The sequence below is a fragment of the Neodiprion fabricii genome, chromosome 7 (genome assembly GCF_021155785.1).
Source record: "Neodiprion fabricii isolate iyNeoFabr1 chromosome 7, iyNeoFabr1.1, whole genome shotgun sequence".
Taxonomy (NCBI): domain Eukaryota; kingdom Metazoa; phylum Arthropoda; class Insecta; order Hymenoptera; family Diprionidae; genus Neodiprion; species Neodiprion fabricii.
In genome coordinates, this window is record NC_060245.1 from 3,452,324 (window position 1) to 3,472,032 (window position 19,709).

Consider the following 19,709-nt stretch of genomic DNA (forward strand, 5'->3'; position numbering starts at 1 on the left):
TTCATCACAAATCTTATTCCATATAATTCTTTTCTGGCAATTCTATGGTTTTAACAGATTTGTAAAGAAATATTTATTATATAATTAAATATATAATTGTTTATTTAAAATGGCAGAGAACAACGAGGAGAAGAATATTCACAGGAATTGAATCACAGTATAGCCGAAAATGGTTGGAAACTGTTTGAAAATCGTTGAAAATCATTGATAATGAAAAAATGTGCAACAAAACGATTGTTGAAAATAGTTTCAAAAATATCTAAAGTGATCGATAATAGAGAAAAAACTAGAAGCATGTCTACGGTTCTACCAAAGTCGAAAAAAACAATGACGAATTGTTTGATAATCGCCAAAAAAGCAACATAATGCAAAACTTCACTGTCATTAGCAAAAATTGAATTATTAAAGTGACCTAAAATCACAAATGAATGACAAATTGGTTGAAAGTTGTTTTTTTTCCGTAAAAATTGTTCATTTTTTAACTAATTGAGAATATTTATGAAATTTATATAGATTGTTGAGTAAAAAATTAGGTCCATTCGCGAATACGAGACTACGAAAAACGACGGATTGAAATTTGTTCGAATGCGGGTTTTGTTCGAATCTTTCGTTACGTGTAACCCTTAGCTAGCTGGTGCGAACGGTAGAACGCGACACACCACTGAATAATAAAGATCCCTATCAGCGAGTGCCATCCCACAGAGGTCGACCGCAAGGAATAATGCCTATTTAATTATTATCTAACCGCTGAGAGATACGGCATGAATTTATAATTGCATAATGATTTATTTAGGGTCAAGCCACCCACCAAACCTATCTACCCCCGTGTCTGCTTATACCCACAAAATAACCTCTCTAACGCCACATCGCATCGCCACGATCCGTATACACGCACTGAGAAAAATTTCAATTGTTACAGTAACTAGAAAAATTCAGTAAAACAGGTATCGTTAAAAAAAACTGTTAGAATATTGTTGGGATTACGAAAAACGAGGTACGCCTAACCATTTTGCGCTATTGCCGATCCTTTTTTGGTAATTGCAACGCAAAATCAGTTTCTGAGGTCTACTCTACATTTTTAGTTAAATAAGGCTTTAACGTCAATTTATTCTTGCACAAGCAATAAATTTTCGCAACAGTTGCAAGAAAATCTAGTAACAGTGATCGTAATGAAAAAGAATAGTAACGGATACTAGACTTTCTGGTAACAGCTAGAAAACTAATATCCATTTTCCACCTAGAATTATATTTTGCGATTTTGGTAAAAATGAAAATAGTTAAGAACTGAGCGGTAACCGGAACTAAACATCTCTCTCAGTGTAGAGTTAAATAAAAATGAAAGTTTACGGTGATAGTAAAAAACAATTTTGAATTAAGCATTACGCGCTAGATTTTCCCGACTTTGCCTTTGGCGATTTTTGGCATAAGATCAGCCAACTTGATCTTATTGGAGTTTGCTTAAAGATGACCAGAAATTTTGGAGAATTAAAAAATGACGTACAATACAGAGGTTAGGGGAAGTTTATTTTTTTTTTACGGTCTGTTACATGAGAAAGGTGAGGTAAAAAGTGATCCTAAATACGTTACGTAATTTAAGTACAGCCTTCAGCAATAAGTTAAGAATGCTGTGTTACCGACGCGGCACGCGTTCGAATCGTTCGAAATATGAAAACGTACGCATGGCGCCATCTCCTGTCAACTTTGCAGAATCTCGTGTTTCTCGCTCGACGCTTCGAGCTTCGGTAACTTGACAAATCCCAGAGATTTTACACAAGTTTTCTGAAGAACGTAACGCGAAACAATGGAAGTTGGTTGAATTCTATTCAACCATGATAATTACTTGTTCGTTTGTAAAATACATAAAATATCTGAAACATTCTTCACGTCGCGTCCCGACTCGCGTAAGTTTTATATCATATTTACTAGTCCGTATGCGGCATGACAAGTTTTAGGTTAGAATAAGCTCTGTTGTTACTTTAGATTTACTGTCGTAAGATGTTAACCGCAAGCTATAACCTAAAAGCTAAGCTAACCCAATCACTGTAAAAAACAATTATCTCATCTTTAATTAAATCACAGTAAATAAATATTATCCTTCCAACCGTCGTCCGCTCGTTGTTTTTTTCGTTTCCAACATAACCTAATATTACATCCAGTTCTTAGACTCACAAATATCGTTATTATGTGCTTTTGAAATTCTATTCTTGTGTTTAGTTCGTGTATTTGAATTTTTCTGTATTTTACTAAATTTTTCTTCAATGTATCAGTTATTAGAAATTCGGTTTTTACCTAATTTTATCTTTTATGCAGTGCCATCAGAATACCAAAGCGTATTTCGTTATTCGTTTTTCGCCAAAGAAAAAAAAAAAAAAAAAAAACCACTTAGAAATTTGAAAATTCTGGCGCGGTTTCGAATCAGAATGATTCCTGACCATAACAGTAATGACATAATCGATTTGGCGGTCTTTTTTACACCTAACCTAACTTTCGATTTTTAAACAAGAAGGCCAGCAATAAATTTACCTCAATGATTTCAGGGGGCGACGAGTTACTCGGCGGAGCGTTGGAAGGCGTCAAAAATGGAAGGAGAACAGGCCCCAGCATCGCGGGATGACCCGGTAATAATGAAGCTCGATACGCCTGAATTTCGAACGATATTCACGCCGGAATTGAAGACACTAGCGGGTCTCTTCGAGAAGTATAACTACGAGATCCGAATAGCGGGAGGAGCGGTGCGGGACATCCTGATGGGTATCCGACCTAAGGACTTGGACTTTGCGACGACGGCTACGCCAAACGAGATGAAGGATATGTTCACAAAGGAGGAGATCCGTATGATAAACATGAAGGGAGAGCAACACGGTACGATAACATCGCGTATAAACGACGCTGAGAACTTTGAGATAACAACCCTGAGAATCGACGTAGCGACGGACGGGCGTCACGCCAAGGTTGAATTCACGAAGGATTGGAAGCTCGACGCGAATCGTCGGGACCTAACGATAAACTCGATGTTTCTCGGGCTGGACGGAACGGTCTACGACTACTTCTTCGGCTACGAGGATCTAAAAAAGCGGCGAATCGCCTTCGTCGGTAATGCAGAGACCAGGATCCAGGAGGACTACCTCAGGATCCTGAGGTACTTCCGATTCTACGGTCGCATCGCCGAAAATCCTGACGTTCATGACGCCGCCACCCTCGAAGCGATTCGCCGGAATGTTCAGGGTCTCGATCGCGTCGCTGGTGAACGGATTTGGACCGAGTGGCACAAGATAATGACAGGAAGGTTCCCCGTTGAGCTAACCACGAAGATGATCGAGTGCGACCTTTCCAGGCACATCGGTCTCCCCGAAAAGCCCGACGTTGCGGCCTTCCTCGAGGTCCACAAACGCGCCGAAGAAAACGGCGTTCGTCTTAGAGCCATTAGCCTCATATCGGCGCTCCTGAAGGATCAGGAGGAGGTTATGTTGCTCCATGGTAGACTGAAGCTATCCGCCTTCGACAGAGACCTCGCTCTGTTTCTGGTTCAGCACCGCGTCGTTACACCGTCTGAAAAACCGCTTAAAATTTATCAGAAGCTGGTTATCATGCCGAAGGGGAAGAACCAAGGTATCAAAGAGTTCGTTTGCGAGCTTTTTAGATACAGAGGTGATCTCGAGCTTCTTCGAGTGTTCGCTGATTGGCAACCACCCCGATTCCCCGTCGGAGGCGATCAGCTCAGGCAGCATGTCAAGGGTGGGAAACTCATGGGGTTGGTCATCACCAGGCTCAAGGAGAGGTGGATTGATTCCGACTTTCAACTGGATCGCGAGGAGCTTCTCAAACTTGTACCAAATATTGTTGAGGAGATTAATGATAATATTCAGAAATAAATACTTCGTAGATTGTTTGTGTATAATCGACAGTTTGTGTTCCAGTCTTTCCCTTCCACTTTGCAATTAATTCTCACAGTTTCATCTTACTGTTTCAATAGCTAATTGACGCAAAATGAAAATAAATTTGTCCCAAAGATTCGAAAGATTAACAAGAGATTCAGTACCTTTCGAGTACAATAAAAAAATTACTGGTCTTTTATAGTACTGATAACCACGCGAAATTCTTCACAAGTTCTTGAAAATGTTATAGAGATCTGAGAAATTGTTAAAAAATTGTACCAATAGATGCAAAGTATTTTGAATGTAATGCCTTTTCAGATATTGTGAAATACGAATATTGAAATTATCTATAATAATTATTTATAAGATACTGTAATGAAAATCGTGCATCCACTTGACGTCGAAAAGCTAATTTTCACCTTTACCGACCGAATGACGCATCGCGCCTTTTACCCCAGTAATTCTGCGAAATTCAACTCGGGGTATCAACCCTCTGTAGCAATCGCACCCTAACTTATCATGTTCAGGGTACTGGAACACCAGGTATAAAATCCTCGAGGCGCCATCTTTGAAGCGATGTACTGAAGCCTCATTTTTTATCACACAAGACTTGATCTGTCCGGTGAACTTCTTTACCGACTAGAAACTTGGCAAGTTTATAAAAATTCTCGGTTTAAATAAACGTCCACTAGAATTTTTCACATCGAATTTTAAATCGACTCTAGTAAATATTCTCTATAAGTTTACAGAATTTTTTACAGAGTGCAGTTTTGATTCATTTTTCAAAGGTGAATCGAATCGTAGCAGTAACATGTTCGCACAGGTCACCAGAAGATATTATTTCCAATTTGCCATAAAATAATGAGCTTCGTATATAAAAAAATTTCATAAATTTTCTGAATAAAGTATAAAAGAAGAGGTAAAGGGAATTCGAATAAAGAAGCGAATTGGCTTCATTTCCGTTTTTATCAATACCATTGCGAGGTCTGAAAACCGGATATACATATTCCGAATCAAAACGGCAAATGTCTTCAATGACCAGACCAGAACGACGTCTGTTATTGGATCTACAGTCGAATTTCGGAAATTAGATTTTGCCCGCTATTCGATGCTTTGATCGCCGTTCCTCCCTTCTCCTCCAACCTTTTCGGTCCATATTCTTCTTTCTTATTTCACCTAGTGGACAGAGCAAGATGACTTCTTTGACGAGCTTTCATCGACTGGCCTTTCTTCCTATGGACATGAAATAAAACCTCCCGAGCCAAAAAGGGAGATTATAATTTTATTTGTATGAATAAAATACGAAGTACGGATGCTGAACCGATGAAGAGGCGAAGGAAATTGAGTACAAAGAATAAGAAGGAATTATACTTCAAAGGCATCGTTCGCTCCGAAATTTGGTAACATTGTAGGTATATTCGTTTCAAATCTTACGATTCATTTGAAAGGTCGAGAATATTATACTTTTCACGGTGGGGAAAATTTCTGCCGTCTTGAAATTCTTTCCGATTTTCATTGACTGTGTCTCGTTCCACTTATGCCAACATAATCGTCGATATATAAAAGGTGTTAGATTCTTCTTCGGGCTGAGTAGTAGGTGAGTACCTCTACCGGAATTCTTCAACGACTTGGGTATAAATTGATAAAACCACTTCCTTCCCTTTTGTTTTTTAAAAAGAAACGGTGACTCAAGTGGCGCAGCTCAGAAATGGATTGAATTTTAGCCAAAGTGGTGAATCCCGAAATTATCAAACTTGAGAGTTGAAAGAATTCGTTGTTTGATATTTGAACGAAACAGCATTAAGCTCGACGTGAAACAAAGTTACAAGATCCCTTATTGTCAACGCCTGTAGCAGCATCATGAGGACCATAAGGATCATTGAAGATTCGGCAATTCCTCCAGGACATTAAATCGTGTTCGGAAAATTCTGATTAGAAAAAGTTATCAGGATTTGACTTAGAGGCTTTACCCAAGATTCAAATTCGCATTTGTTACAAATTTTTCGAGCGACAGGAAAATGGAGTAGAAAAAAGTTAAAGAACGAACCATCCTACCGATCACGCTTCAAACGTTCCGTAATAAGATTGACGTTTGCTTTGCAAAAGTCGTTTAAAAATTCTTTAAGAATCGAAACGATTTGACTGCAGCATCTGGAAGGCTTTCGGTAAGGTACTCGATAAGTCCTAACTGACAGTAAGGGACGTCGGTCCTTAACTCCGGCGTCTTTTCCCTGGCCGTGGAATAACAAAATTTTTATGAATATCTTTATATTTAATGAGACGTTGCGAACGAAACGGTTCAAAGGACATGGTCTTGAGCATTTAATATGGTATAATTAATTGCAAACAAGAGGACTTGCGGAAGAAAAGCAGGAAGGTGGTTTGGGTGGGGCAGGGAGGAATGGCGGTGGCGGAAATGCGAAAGCAAATGTTGACTGGCAAAAGAGCAAACCAAGGCGGAGAGAGCCGAGACGAGTTACCGCGGAGAAGGAGACTGGGTTGTGTACCAACGGCATTAAGCCCAACCTTCTCTCTCTCTCTCTCTCTCCGTCATGCTTTGTCCTCCTTTCTCCCCCTTGGAGGACCCACGGAGCTTGCCGCTGCCTCATCTCACCACAGGTGGACCGAACCACTTTCAATCTGCGCTCCAAAAGCCGCGCAACAACCCTGTTTTCCTACAGATATAAACCAACGGGCACAGAGTAAACCCTCCTCCCTTGTCCCCTGCTTTCATTAAAAATCAATTTCATAAACCTCGAAATCGTTGCCGCGGAAACGTTCCCTTTTCCTTCATAAGTCGGTTCAAAGGTAGATGAAAAATTTCGGAGGATTATTAAACCGTTTGATTCACTCTGTTTTCGTCATCGTGTCATTCGAACTGGATCCATAATAAATTTTGTACCTTCGTCAAGGGATGGTGGAGGTATGGGGCTGAAAATCGAGGTAGAAATTCTGATGTTCTATTAAAAAATGTCATCATGACGTTGGAGCTTGGTTTTTGCCAACATTTTATCACCGGATAACCTAATATTTTAGTTTTAATAGAGGTAAATAGTAATTCTTGGGGTTTCAGCTTACTCGTGTAACATAAATTGATTCAACGTAATCAATAATGTAACTGTTCTACTATCTACACGAGAAAAAACACGGCCAGCTGTCAGCCTGGTTGCATTAGTTTGATTTTTATCACCAGACAACGCATTGCAAAGTGAAAATCCCAATACTCAACGAATTGATAACCTTTGACTATCTAGGAAAAGAATTAGGTGTTCAAGGACTGGCAGTAGGTACTAACGCCAGAAGGGTCAAAGACATAAAAGGTAGTAAAGACCTTTTCTTTTGTCCTGGAGAATCCGTGCTGATGTTGGAAACTGAGTCGGAACGACAAATCATGTCGGCAGTATCTGGCATGGGTCTTGATGGTGTTTTGAAAGAAGCCATCATGCTGTTTTAGATATCTAACTTCGAGACTGCACGATGTCTGGTTATCATCGTACGAGCATTCACGTTTCAGCGAAGGAACGAACACGAATGGTGATTTGAATTTTATGACAAAACCAAGTTGAACGCGGTTCAAGAAACAGACTCCAATGACGCAGCAGTCTTTATGACATTCGTGCATGGCAGACAGTTTCTCGGAAATCATGATGACATATTGGACATTTCTGAGAGGCATTCAATATTCATTCAGACCCCTTGAAGACAGTACCCAATGGGATTTAACGGAGAACTGATTCGGTTCTAAGTATCCTTTTGGCAAATGGATTCTGGTAAATTGAGAAAAAGAGTGGCTACAAGACACTCCAAAAAATCAACCACCGACGACTTGACCTTTTTCAAACTATTCCTGCACGCACCACGAACTCATCGACATTTAAATTCTTCGGTACTTTAGCCAGATTGTTTAGCGGTGGTGCTCGAGAACGAAATAGACCAAAGAACGACGTATGACACAGACGAAAGCATTTCAATCCCAGTTTTCTTTCCGTTGAAAAGTTTCGTCGTTCGGTTTAACTTTCTTTCTCTGGTCACTTCGAATTGGTCTTTGTCTATGGAATGGAATCCTAACCGAGTATGAGGTGGAAGCAGACGCGACGGATATCCTGGAGCGCAAGTATCGGCGCCTTTCTTTTCGCTTTCCTATTGCATTGCAGCTAGCGTTTGCACAGTCGAATTCGTAAAGGTTTTCTTCGCATGTTACATGTCCTCTGTGCAAATAGTATTTTTACGCACTGGAATGTGGTCAAATGCAGTTCGACTAAGTCCAATGCAGTTAGATCTAACAATAAGTTCAATGAAGTTAGATCTAAGTCCAATACAGTTATTTCCTGACATCCAGTCGAATTCGGTCATTAAATTCTGTATTCAAAATCAGCTGGCTTCGATTGAATTTGGCCGAATTTTGGCAACGGTGTAACAAGGTACCCGAAAAGTACGAGGGTCGTTTACGTTTCACCGAAATTAAAGCAAATCCATAAACCGAATAAACAATTCAAGGAGTTGTTCAGCAGCCTGAATATAATTTCGAATCGTGTCGTCATTGACAATTATTTTCCCATACACGTGAGACGTGTATTATAAAATTTGAAGAAGCTTTCGTATTTAAATAATTCACAACGATAAAAACGAATTTGAAAGAGAAGTGATTGATATTACTGTTCTGTGATACCTTGAACGTACCGTCATAAGAATTCCCGTATTGAGATTGAGCCGGACTCAATATTTCCTGGATAAAATCCTCAAGGGGAAACGAGAGTTTCATAACATAGAGAGCGTCGTAAATCCCCGGCGGTGACTGTACTCACTTCTTCCAGTAATATAAGAAAGGAATGCTGTAGCAGTAGAGGAAAAGAGTTTACAAAGAAATCCAAGAAAGCGTTGCAGCAGGAGGCTTCGACGTTTGTGCCTTGAGCTTGCGGGCGCATCTAGTCGCATAGAAAACCCTCAAAGAATTTCCTACACAAGTTTCCCGCGGTCTGCGTTATACACGCGTAGCGAAACCCGGCCGATACGGGGGAGAAAGACAGGAAGATGGACAGATAGAGAAAGAGAGGGAGACGGCAGTGCTTTTTCCACCCCGAAAGACGCAGAGACGACGACAAGTGTAACGGGGAAAATGGGGCGAAAACTGAGCGAGATAGATAGATATATAGATAGACAAATATACTTATGTCCATAACAATTTTGGAAAATACAGTCACAGATCGTTGCAATAAAAATTACCTTGTGACTAAAAGAGATATACGGTACAATATAATACAGTACTTAATCCTTTGCGGCACAGCGTTTCATTGAAAAGGTTGAAAAAAATATTAAATAAATAATTGAAGACGTGAAATTTTGAGCAAGAATACAAAAAGAATAGATAAAAATAATCAAAGATTAATTAGGGCTGGAAGATAGAAAAAAAAAAAAACAATTGGTCAGATGTGAAAATAAGAACATCGTTCGCGTACGATCAAAAGATGATATACAACTAAGTCATATACTGCAAGTATTTCAGCATCAAACTCAGGAAAGATGAAAAAATGTACAAACTGAGAGAAATTTTTAATTCCGGTTATCGCTCAGTCGTTAACTATTTTAATCTTTTACCACAATCGAAAAATATAGTTCTAGGTAGAAAATGAAAATTAGTTCCGTTACTATTCTTTCTCATTACGATCACTGTTGCTAGATTTTCTTGCGACTGTTGCGAAAATTTAATGCTTGTGCAAGAATAAATTGACGTTAAGCCCTTATTTAACTAAAAAAAGTAGAGTAATGTAAATTTTTCTAGTTACTGTAACAAATGAAATTTTTCACAGTGCACGAGTGAATATATAGCTAAATTGTAAGTGAAGAAAACAAAAAAAAACAGATAAAAATAGCCAGGGCGAAAACGATCTCGTTCAATAGTGAAGAGAAGACGAGTTAAGTAAAAAGTAACCCTGAACTGACTAGGATAAATTTAAAAAATAAAATAAAATAAACGTGAAACGAAGAGAGAGAGAGAGAGTGAGTGAAAAGAAGAGGTGCCAGATGGATAGATAAAGGCGAGGAAGAAGCGGCGGTAATTTTTCGCTCCGCTCGGCTGTCGCCGTTAGGCAAAAAGCTCTCCGTGAAACGAGCGCGCGCCGCGATCAGCGCTCGCCATGAGTGAGTGACGCTCCGGGAATCTAACTGTTTTAAGTTCTTGCCACGGCGCCAGGCCGGACGGCGAGAGCTGTAACACCGGTTTTCTGTGCGTCGTAGGGAGTAGAGGAGAGCTTTCGGCGTTGCTTGAGAGCGAGAAATTAGGCAATTATACTCGCCAACTTCGTCCCTGCGAAACGCATTATTTTCTTGCGCGTTATTCGGAGACGATTTGGGCTCCGTCTCTTTACACCGCGTAGGAATTCGTTATCGACTCTGAAAAATGGGCGCGATTGTCAGGCGCGTGGTATTCAAATACGAATTTTATCAACCCCTGGTCCGCGACGAGTAAGAAATTTGCCAATTTTCCCGTGAAAGGAGAATAAAAAAGTTTACAAAGATTTGAATCATATTTCATTTCGCATTAGTTTCTGATTAATATCGGAGCGCGGCCAGACGTTAAAAAAGCAAGTCCTCCCTCCGTGATCTTAGACGTTTATCTTCACTGTCTCAACTGTTTCGTCTGATAAAGCTTTGAAGATAGTGGAAACGTTCTTACCGGTATTTGCGACAGCGGTTTATAAAACCCTTTGAATTTTCAGCCGGACTTTGTCTCGCCAAAGATCATCGTATCGAGGTAAAAATCAAATGGAATTAACAGAATATAGAACGGAGTTTCGTATACCGGGAATTGGATACAGGCTTTCGAATACCGTCAAACTTGTACGAAACTTTTGTAAATGTCAAAGGATTGATCTTCCAGGAATTGCTATGTCAGGAAAATTACATTTCGAAAGTAGGCGAGAGCAAGAAGAGGGTTCTTCGTAACGATTAATCAGTTCAATTAGCAAAATTATTCATTTTATCAGATATAATTTCTAAGAAGTGAATTTTTTACCTTTGATCTTCACAAATTAAAGCTTGATTTACTGTTCTTTCATTGCAAAACTTGTTTGAATATTTGACAACTAAGATTCAGGTTATAATTTCGACAATTTTGTTTTAACAGAGACGTGGTCTAACCTTTATCAAATATCCTGCCAACAATTGTAAAGACCTTTCACCAATTTAACGTAGGTATTTCCCTCTGTACGCACACTATACATATTTATACATCGTATCAATCAATCAAATATAACTTTATGCATCGGGTTATATTTTAAGGGCTTTGGAAACAACGCCAGATAGACGGGTGTTAACGTAACGTGTATAATGTACCAAAAGTCCAAGTGATTCTAACGGTGAAAACATTTGAAACTTGAAAATAGATCGAAGGATTTTTGTTTTTCTCGTTTCTTAGAAATGTTTAAAGAATAATTTTGCAACAACTGGTGGATAAAGATAGAGATCAAAAAATTTAATTAGAGAACACCGCATACGTTATGCAGAATAGTAATTTGTTGAAATAACTCGTTAAATTTCTAAATCTCACATTCAGAACACCGGTAAAAAAAAAAAAGAAAAAAAAAGACGAACGAATAAAATCTTCATAAGGGACAAGAATATTTTACTTCTCGACCTTTTTTTTTTCGTTTTGTTTCTTTTAAACATATTTCGCTTGCCGATTCTCTTTTCCTCATTCTCTCTATGCATATAACATAAAAAAAACGTATGTATACGTTGTAAGTTATTCGTGCGTAAGATTGTTTGAGAAAAAAATAAATAAAAATAGATACATAAATAATCCACAATCCGTTTAATTCCGGTGCTTTAGCTATTTATTATGACGTCAGGGTTAAAAACAATCCCAAAAAGACTTTTTCCCAACGATTTTGAAACGATTATGACCGCAGATTCAAAATGTTTAAAGCATGTGTGACGAAAATTTTTCGTACCCAAAGATTTTTTCTTCGTTTATCCGTGCAACGATTAAAAAAAAATTATACACTATATACGGAGAGATGCGGACAAATATTCGCTAATTAATAAGCTCATCAATTTTTTTCGCAGGAATGTTTACGCAAGCTTTTATTTGAATTCCGCCCGAACCAGTACACGAAGTTATTATTTTCGTCCAATATTGAGGGCGAATTCTGATGTTAGCCGGTAACTGGACAAAGTAAAAAAACTGAACAACATGTTCGAAAGGATTTATTTTACGTCGATGTTGAAATTTGATGAAATGGGAATGAAATAAAAAATCGTCCAATCTGTAGGAATTTATGAATTTATTCACGTACTGTGAAGTTGGTTTTCAATGTGTTTCACAGGGTGACCAACCGCAATCCGCGTGAAAGTAACATGTCATAAATAATCCGGACAAAAATAACCCAAGACAAAATTAACCTAAACAAAAATGAGCCGAGTCGAAAATAATTTGAGATAAAAATAACCTAATAGAAAAATATCGTCAGATAAAAATAACGCAAGATAGAAATAACGCAAAAGAAAAATAACCCAAGATAGAGATAACTTGGGAAAAAAGTAACCCAGGATAAAAATAACTCGAGACAAAAATAATTCAATACAAAAATAACCCGTGAGAAAAAAATGATAAAAAAAAAATGCATTCCGTCGTACTAAATTGAATTAAATTTGGCATGCGTTATTTTCATCATGCGTTGTTTTGCGTGGGTCATTTTTGTGTGATTTATTATTTCTGGGTTATTCGGTGCTAGCACCGTTGCACGGATGAGCAAATCGTACATCGAGTCTCGGCGTTGTGCCGACGACGTATCAGAGTGCAAGAGGGAATCAACCATGCAGCTTTACATGTCGCCCATCACGGTGTAGTGGAGATGTTTCGAAACCGCGACAGAGTGCCGGTGCTGCAATGCCGTAATTCAAGCTGCGACCGGCTACCTTCACGGTTCAGAAAACCCGTGACCGTCATATATAGTCGATTACTTCATTCCCCAATATCTAAAATCATCGTTTGTAACGCGCCGCAAATTGAATAAATAATCAAAATATTCCCAAGCGTCAAGTGAGTACGAAAGATGATTTTCAGCAACTCGTCGTTTAAGGAATTCGACACTGAGAAATATTTTTCGATTGTAGTAAAAAATGAAAATAGTTAACAGGACTGAGCGGTAAACGGAACTAAAAGTTTCTCTCAGTGTATGTACTAGACTGGTTAAAAAAAAACGACTACTTTCATTTTTTCAGAAAAATATAGTTCTAGGTAGAAAATGATTTTGCGTTGCAATTACCGCAAAAGGATCGACAATAGCGCAAAATGTTTACGCGTACCTCGTTTTCCGTAATTCCAACAATATTCAAACACTTTTTTTTAACGATACCAGTTTTAGTGAATTTTTCTAGTTACTGCAAGAAATGACATTTTTCCGAAAACTTGTATTCGCACTGGTTTAAACTCGACGCACAAAGGCCGGGGGGGTTGGATGTTGAAAAATCGGTTCCCCTACGAAGCGTACAACCAAGGCACTCACACCATCACCCCCCATAAATAGCCGGGATACCTGCGCGTGGGAAGTGTGTGCGTATACATCACCGGGAGGCGGTAAGTGTTTTCTTACAATCTCACTTATGCCTGTCCCTCTTTCGTGCGAGAAAAGGGGGAGGAAACCGCCGCTTATATAGGACCTGCACCCCGAGCTCCGCTACTGAAAGGCAATTTCGTTTTTATCAAGTCACCAACGCGCCCCAGGCGATTCTGCGTTGCGTTGGCTCCGAGTTTCGCTTTCGCGAAATCGGGTAACCTGGAAATCTAGTTTTAATTATGACGAAGCTTTTGCACTTCTAAAGTCACGTCAAAAATCCGTCGAATCAAAAATATGACGAAACGAATGTTTAACAGGATTCGACCGAAACTGACCGAGTTGAATCTGGTTCAAGATAATCTCTGTGATCCAGAAAAAAATGTTTAATTACCGGATTTCAATTGTTAATACCTCGTTATTAACAATGGCAGAGAAATAACATCGTTTCACTGTTTTTTCACCGAAAAATCTGTACATATTTCGTCTGATGCTAATAAAAAATAGCTCGTTTTATTAGTAATTGAATTTCTTAGAAATTGTGTGAGACGGATTTTTTCTCGAGTCGGTCAGTTGGCAAAAATAAAAAATCCGATACGTAGAATCGTAATAATTTACAGATGTTAAACTTGTGATTCAACAAAACATACGTTGTTAACACGACTTGACTTGGACGATCTGTGCGGAATTTATTTACGAATGAAATCAGCTATTGTTCGTTAGAATCACGTAACCAATATGGATTTTTACCGTGCAAAAATGGGATAACGATAAAATTTCTATGACATGGTTGAAATAATAAAGTGTTATAAACTTGAGTTTCAGTGCTTTAACATTTTCTCCTTTATCACGGAAACGTTCGTTGTTGAATGTAACTAGATTGGTGATATAATCAAAAAAGAAGATACTGCTTTACGATTCTTAAATTTCGTTACAAAATCGTTCTACCAAAAATATCAATTATCCACCGATTTTTCAATTCTAAAATTTGAATTTCGACGTTATTATATACAACAGGACTTCAGCCCATAGGATATTATTCTGAATTATCTGAATTGCGATCTAAATCTTTAGATTTCACCCAAAAATTTCGTATCGCTGAAATAATTCCAACCCCACCGTCGGTGAGTTTTGAAAAATCGTAAAAGTCAAAAAGAACGGTGGAAAAGCGAATTCCCTAAGATACTTCAATCGTCTTTGTCAAAAGTGGAAATTACCGCGTCACACGATTCTCTGGACGTTATCCCGCAGCCGGTGGAGATTAAGGGTGAAAAACCCAGGGTGGAAGAGGGTAAAACGCAAACACATAACGGCTGCATTTAAGTATAGTGTTACTAATGGACACCGGAGTACAAACAGGGTTGCCTGGATGGCTGGATGGCTGGTTCTCGCCTCCGGCAGCAAGCGTCGGCCCTTTTCACTGATAACTCGATTTCGCCTTCACTACTTTGCGAAGGTCCCGACAGAATTGCTCGTGAAAACGAGAACCCAGGGCCGCGCCTAATTACGTATTAATCGTAACTAGATTTTAACCAAAACGATCTCTCCTTCGGCGTCGCTTCGTTATACGGATAAACCGTTTTTTTATACGCCGAGCCAGCAATAATTGTTCGTAAAAATTTTTGGCGTTTTTTTTTTACGACGTTAATGAGAAAGAATAGTAAGGGATTCTAGACTTTCCGGCAACAGCTGTAAAACTAGTTTTCATTTTGTAGCTAGAACTATATTTTTCGATTGTGGTAAAAAATGAAAATAGTTAAAAGGACTGAGCGGTAACCGAAATTAAAAATTTCTCTCATTCTCCGATTCAGAAACGAGATTTACTTGGACTTCCGATCGATAAACTTTAATCAGAAGCTCAATTCAGTGTTGATATTGAGATTCCATGATAAATATTTGAATAATTACGGAAACTTTGGTAGCTTGAAACTCTGCAAATAAGCTCGATCGATCAAAACTTCGAGTATATAAAGCGATATACGTAACATTGAGTGCTCGGCGTATCGAACATAGTCGGCTGGATAAAGTCGAAGTAACAAAGTATATCTTGCGAATTGTAATTAATCTTCTGAGATATTGTACAAAAACTAATGAAATAGGGATTTATAATAAAAATAGAAATCAGTGGAGCAATTTTTCAACGAATTAAAAGTTCGCTTCGTGTCAATAGAAATTATTTTACGGGCTGAATTCACGTTCGGTATTTATTAAATTGCAATACTTCGGAACTGAATATGTAATAAAAATAGAAATTAGTGGAGCAATTTTTCAACAAATTGAAAGCTCACTTCATATCACTGGAATTTTTTTTTACGGGGCGAATTCGCGTTCGGTATTTATAAAAATTGCTATACCTCTGAACTGAATATGTAATAAAAATAGAAATTAGTCGAGAAATTCTTCAACGAATTAAAAGCTCACTTCGTATCACTGGAAATTATTTTACGAGGTAAATTTACGTCCAGTATTTATGAAACTGCTATATTTCTGTACTGAATATACACAATAAAAGTAAAATTGACTGGAGAAATTTTTCAAAAAATTAAAAGCTCACTTCACGAAATTGTAAAATTTGCTAAACTTTGCCAGACTTGTCCAATTTCACTCTACGATTACGGCTAATTTTATTCGAAAGACTATTCTTGATAGATTTATTGTAATCGACTCAAAAAAACTTTTTTTTCTACCAAATCACTCGGTTATTTAATTAATATTAGACATGTTTTCGAACGTTATTCGAATAATATTCAGTCTTAAGTTCCTTACTCTCTCTGCTCTATTTCTCTTTGCATTTAGATACAAAAATCATACGTGCACGATATTGGTTTGAAAATTGCATTCCGTAGTAACTTTCTGAAAGTAGAAACCCGAATTTTCAAACGTAACATACAAAAATTATTCAACGATTTCGTACAAAGAAATAAACTCGTATTTTTATTTTACGTTATTTTATTTATTTTTTTCATTTCCGAATCGATTTCTGATAGTTTAAGAAAAAAAAAACTCACCCCAGCTTCGCTACAGAGCTAAAGTTTCATGTATTTTCAATCAAAACGTTTTTGCATTCTTCGACAAAATTTTTCACCTCCCGTCCTTCTTCGTTAATTTTCCATTCATCTCTCACGTCACGAGGACGGATATCGCGTTGTGCGCAAAATCTAATAAAAAGTACAAATTTCAAGACTATCCGTACGCGGAAGGAAATGCAATCCGATCCAACAAGCTCTATCGCGAAGCATCAATTCTATTCACTGACTTCACTTACCCTGGAAAATGTCTATAATACCTTCTCTTTCTTTTTCTCTCCTTTTCTCATCCCTCTCACGCTTCTTCCTCTGAATCTCGTTAGTAAGGCGATACTTTTTCCTTGACAAGGCATACAAGTCATCCTCTTGAAAATTTTTATCCTTCCATTTTTTACATTATTCCACTTTTCTCGCACTCTTTGCTCTCTCTCTCTCTCTGTCTCTCTCTGTCCCCATTTTTTCTTTCTAGTTGCCTTCCTCTCACCGTATTTTAAATTAGGTATACGTATAAGGGTGCGCGTAGCTGTGTAGAAAGTGAGAGAGAGAGAGAGAGAGTCGAGTGACAGTGAGAGCTCTGAGTCTTCTTACTGTTTCTTGAAACGTGGGAGAAGAGGAAGGATTGAAGGAAGGAAGGAAGGTGGGCGTAGGTAATACGATCTCGCAAATTCCTTACGCTACCTAACACTTTGCGTATTGCTTGTCGTAACGCGGGAGCGACTCAGAACCCTTCTCGTTACAGCCACGCGTACCTCTAATTAACAATAAAGGAGAACCTGGATCAGCGGAGAAATTATTTCTGTCAAAACTCGGTGAAAAACTTCGGTACAATTATGAAGATGAGATTCGACGAGCGATTTCAGACTGGCCACCGGCAAGCCCTCGAGTTTCCACACTGAGAGAAATTTTTAGTTCCTATTAACTGTTTTCATTTTTTTACCATAATCGAAAAATATAGTTCTAGGTAGAAAATGAAAATTAGTTTTCTAGCCGTTACCGGAAAGTCTGGTATCCGTTACTATTTTTTCTCGTTACGATCGCTGCTGCTGGATTTTCTTGCAACCGTTGCGAAAATTTAACGCTCGTGCAAGAATAAATTGACGTTAAAGCCTTGTTTAACTAAAAAAAGTAGAGCAAACCTCGCAAACTGATTTTGCGTTGCAATAACCAAAAACGGATCGACGATATCGCAAAATTTTTACGCGTGCCTCGTTTTTCCTAATTCCAACAATATTCAAACAGTTTTGTTACAACGATACCTGTTTTACTCAATTTTTCTAGTTACCGTAACAAATGAAATTTTTCCCAGTGTAGACGGAATGTGAATTCGATTTTTCATCTCCGCATTTCCTTAATTACATTTTCTGACTTCTTCGCTCAGCTAAATCAACTATAAACGAAGATTGAAAATCGGAAGCGGAATGAAGACACCGCTATTTATAGGTATAATCTATACACAATCTAGCGATATCTGTAATCGAATAAGCGGTTGCGTAATGCCGGGATTATCGATTATCGATTGCCGCCTCGAGTCTGAGCCTCCAAAGCTCCTCCGGCTTACAGGCGTTCCTGTAACTGCACTGTACGGTAAACATACACCGTCAGATATATTATATATGTGCATAAATCCATGTATACATACGAATCCGGGTATCGCTTGGTTGCGATCAGCTGATTAGTGTAAATTTTTGTTTTTTTGTTTTTTTTTTTTTGCATCCCCGATGCGTCTGCGTTTTACTGCGCGTTTTTACGATCGATAATAAGAGCGTAAAACCGGGGTGGCAGTAATTTGGAACATATTTTTTCACTCTTACCCTCAACAAGCCAATAACCGTAAACCCGAATCGGGAAAACGATAAAACGATAAAAGATAAGGAAAAAATAACATTCTAAATTTCCTACCAAAGTTTATTGGTAAATTGATCGAAAAATTCCAAATTCGAAAATATTCGATACGAATAAAGCTGGAAACTATTGAAACGATTTGGTTTCATGTTGCTTCGAACAATTTTCACTCTGACAATTTTCTTTTCAGTCGATTGCGTGATTTTCTCTTTTCCACAAATATTTCGATTTCCGATGAGACAGAAATTTCGAAAGTGGTTAATTTATTTAATCGCAGAAACTTACCGACTGTTACAAAAGAAAAAGAAAAACAAAAAAAAAAAAAAAATGGAATAACAACAGTTGGTTACCGGAAAAAATTGCACATTTTTTCACAACACAATTCTAATGAACAATAGCTGATTTCGTTCGTAAATAAATTCCGCACAGATCGTCCAAGTCAAGTCGTGTTAACAACAACGTATGTTTTGTTGAATCACAAGATTAACATCTGTAAATTATTACGATTCTACATATCGGATTTTTTATTTTTGCCAACTGACCGACTCGAGAAAAAATCCGTCTCACACAATTTCTAAGAAATTCAATTACTAATAAAACGAGCTATTTTTTATTAGCATCAGACGAAATATGTACAGATTTTTCGGTGAAAAAACAGTGAAACAATGTTATTTCTCTGCCATTGTTAATAACGAGGTATTAACGATTGAAATTCGGTAATTAAACATTTTTTTCTGGATCACAGAGATTATCTTGAACCAGATTCAACTCGGTCAGTTTCGGTCGAATCCTGTTAAACATTCGTTTCGTCATATTTTTGATTCGACAGATTTTCGAGCCGACTTCGCGCGTACCAATCGTCCGTAAAATTTACCGGACGATCGGCCGGCCGATAAGAAGCCACGAATCCTGGGTCTTTCTAAAAAATTTCTTCAACGGGAAAAACGTAATATCCGCGAAGCGAAATAAATCCTGAAATTTACTCGCGCGGATTTCGGACTCGCGAAAGGACTCGAACGAGAGCCGCGGAGAGGAAATTCGGTCCGTTTTCGACGCGAGGAATATCGTCGTTTTATCCCCGAAACGAGGGAGCGGATCACCCGTCAAATCGTAAAATCTTATGGGATCGGAGGAATTTCTACTCGATGCGTGTGCGACTTCGGACGCTCACCGATTGCTGGACCACGGCTCTCTCTCTCTCTCTCTCTCTCTCTTTCGGATGCTGCAAGCCTGCCGAACCATCATCAGATCTCAAGATCGAACCGATCTGCAGGGTTTACGGCTAGAATGAAACGCGGGGTGTTCCCATATTCACCCTCGCCCTCTCGTATTATACATCCGATGGGGACTTTTTCATCTTTGATAGCTGTCAAATACCTTGGCAGAATCACCGAAATAGACCGGAATGCGAA

General features: G+C 38.3%; 1 protein-coding gene and 1 long non-coding RNA gene across 2 annotated transcripts in view; one reads left to right on the top strand and one right to left on the bottom strand.

The window, feature by feature from the left end:
- Positions 1–2,714, bottom strand: part of LOC124186442 — a 69,651-nt gene extending 66,937 nt beyond the window's left edge. The window contains exon 1 of the long non-coding RNA XR_006871669.1: positions 2,524–2,714. This is a non-coding gene — a long non-coding RNA (uncharacterized LOC124186442). The remainder of the gene's footprint in view (positions 1–2,523) is intronic.
- On the top strand, positions 1,732–3,898 carry LOC124186441 (CCA tRNA nucleotidyltransferase 1, mitochondrial). The gene is made up of 2 exons (XM_046578177.1): positions 1,732–1,901; positions 2,538–3,898. Exons 1-2 carry the CDS (start codon positions 1,830–1,832, stop codon positions 3,870–3,872), a joined length of 1,407 nt encoding a protein of 468 aa, XP_046434133.1. The 5' UTR covers positions 1,732–1,829; the 3' UTR covers positions 3,873–3,898.
- Positions 3,899–19,709: the final 15,811 nt, after the last annotated feature.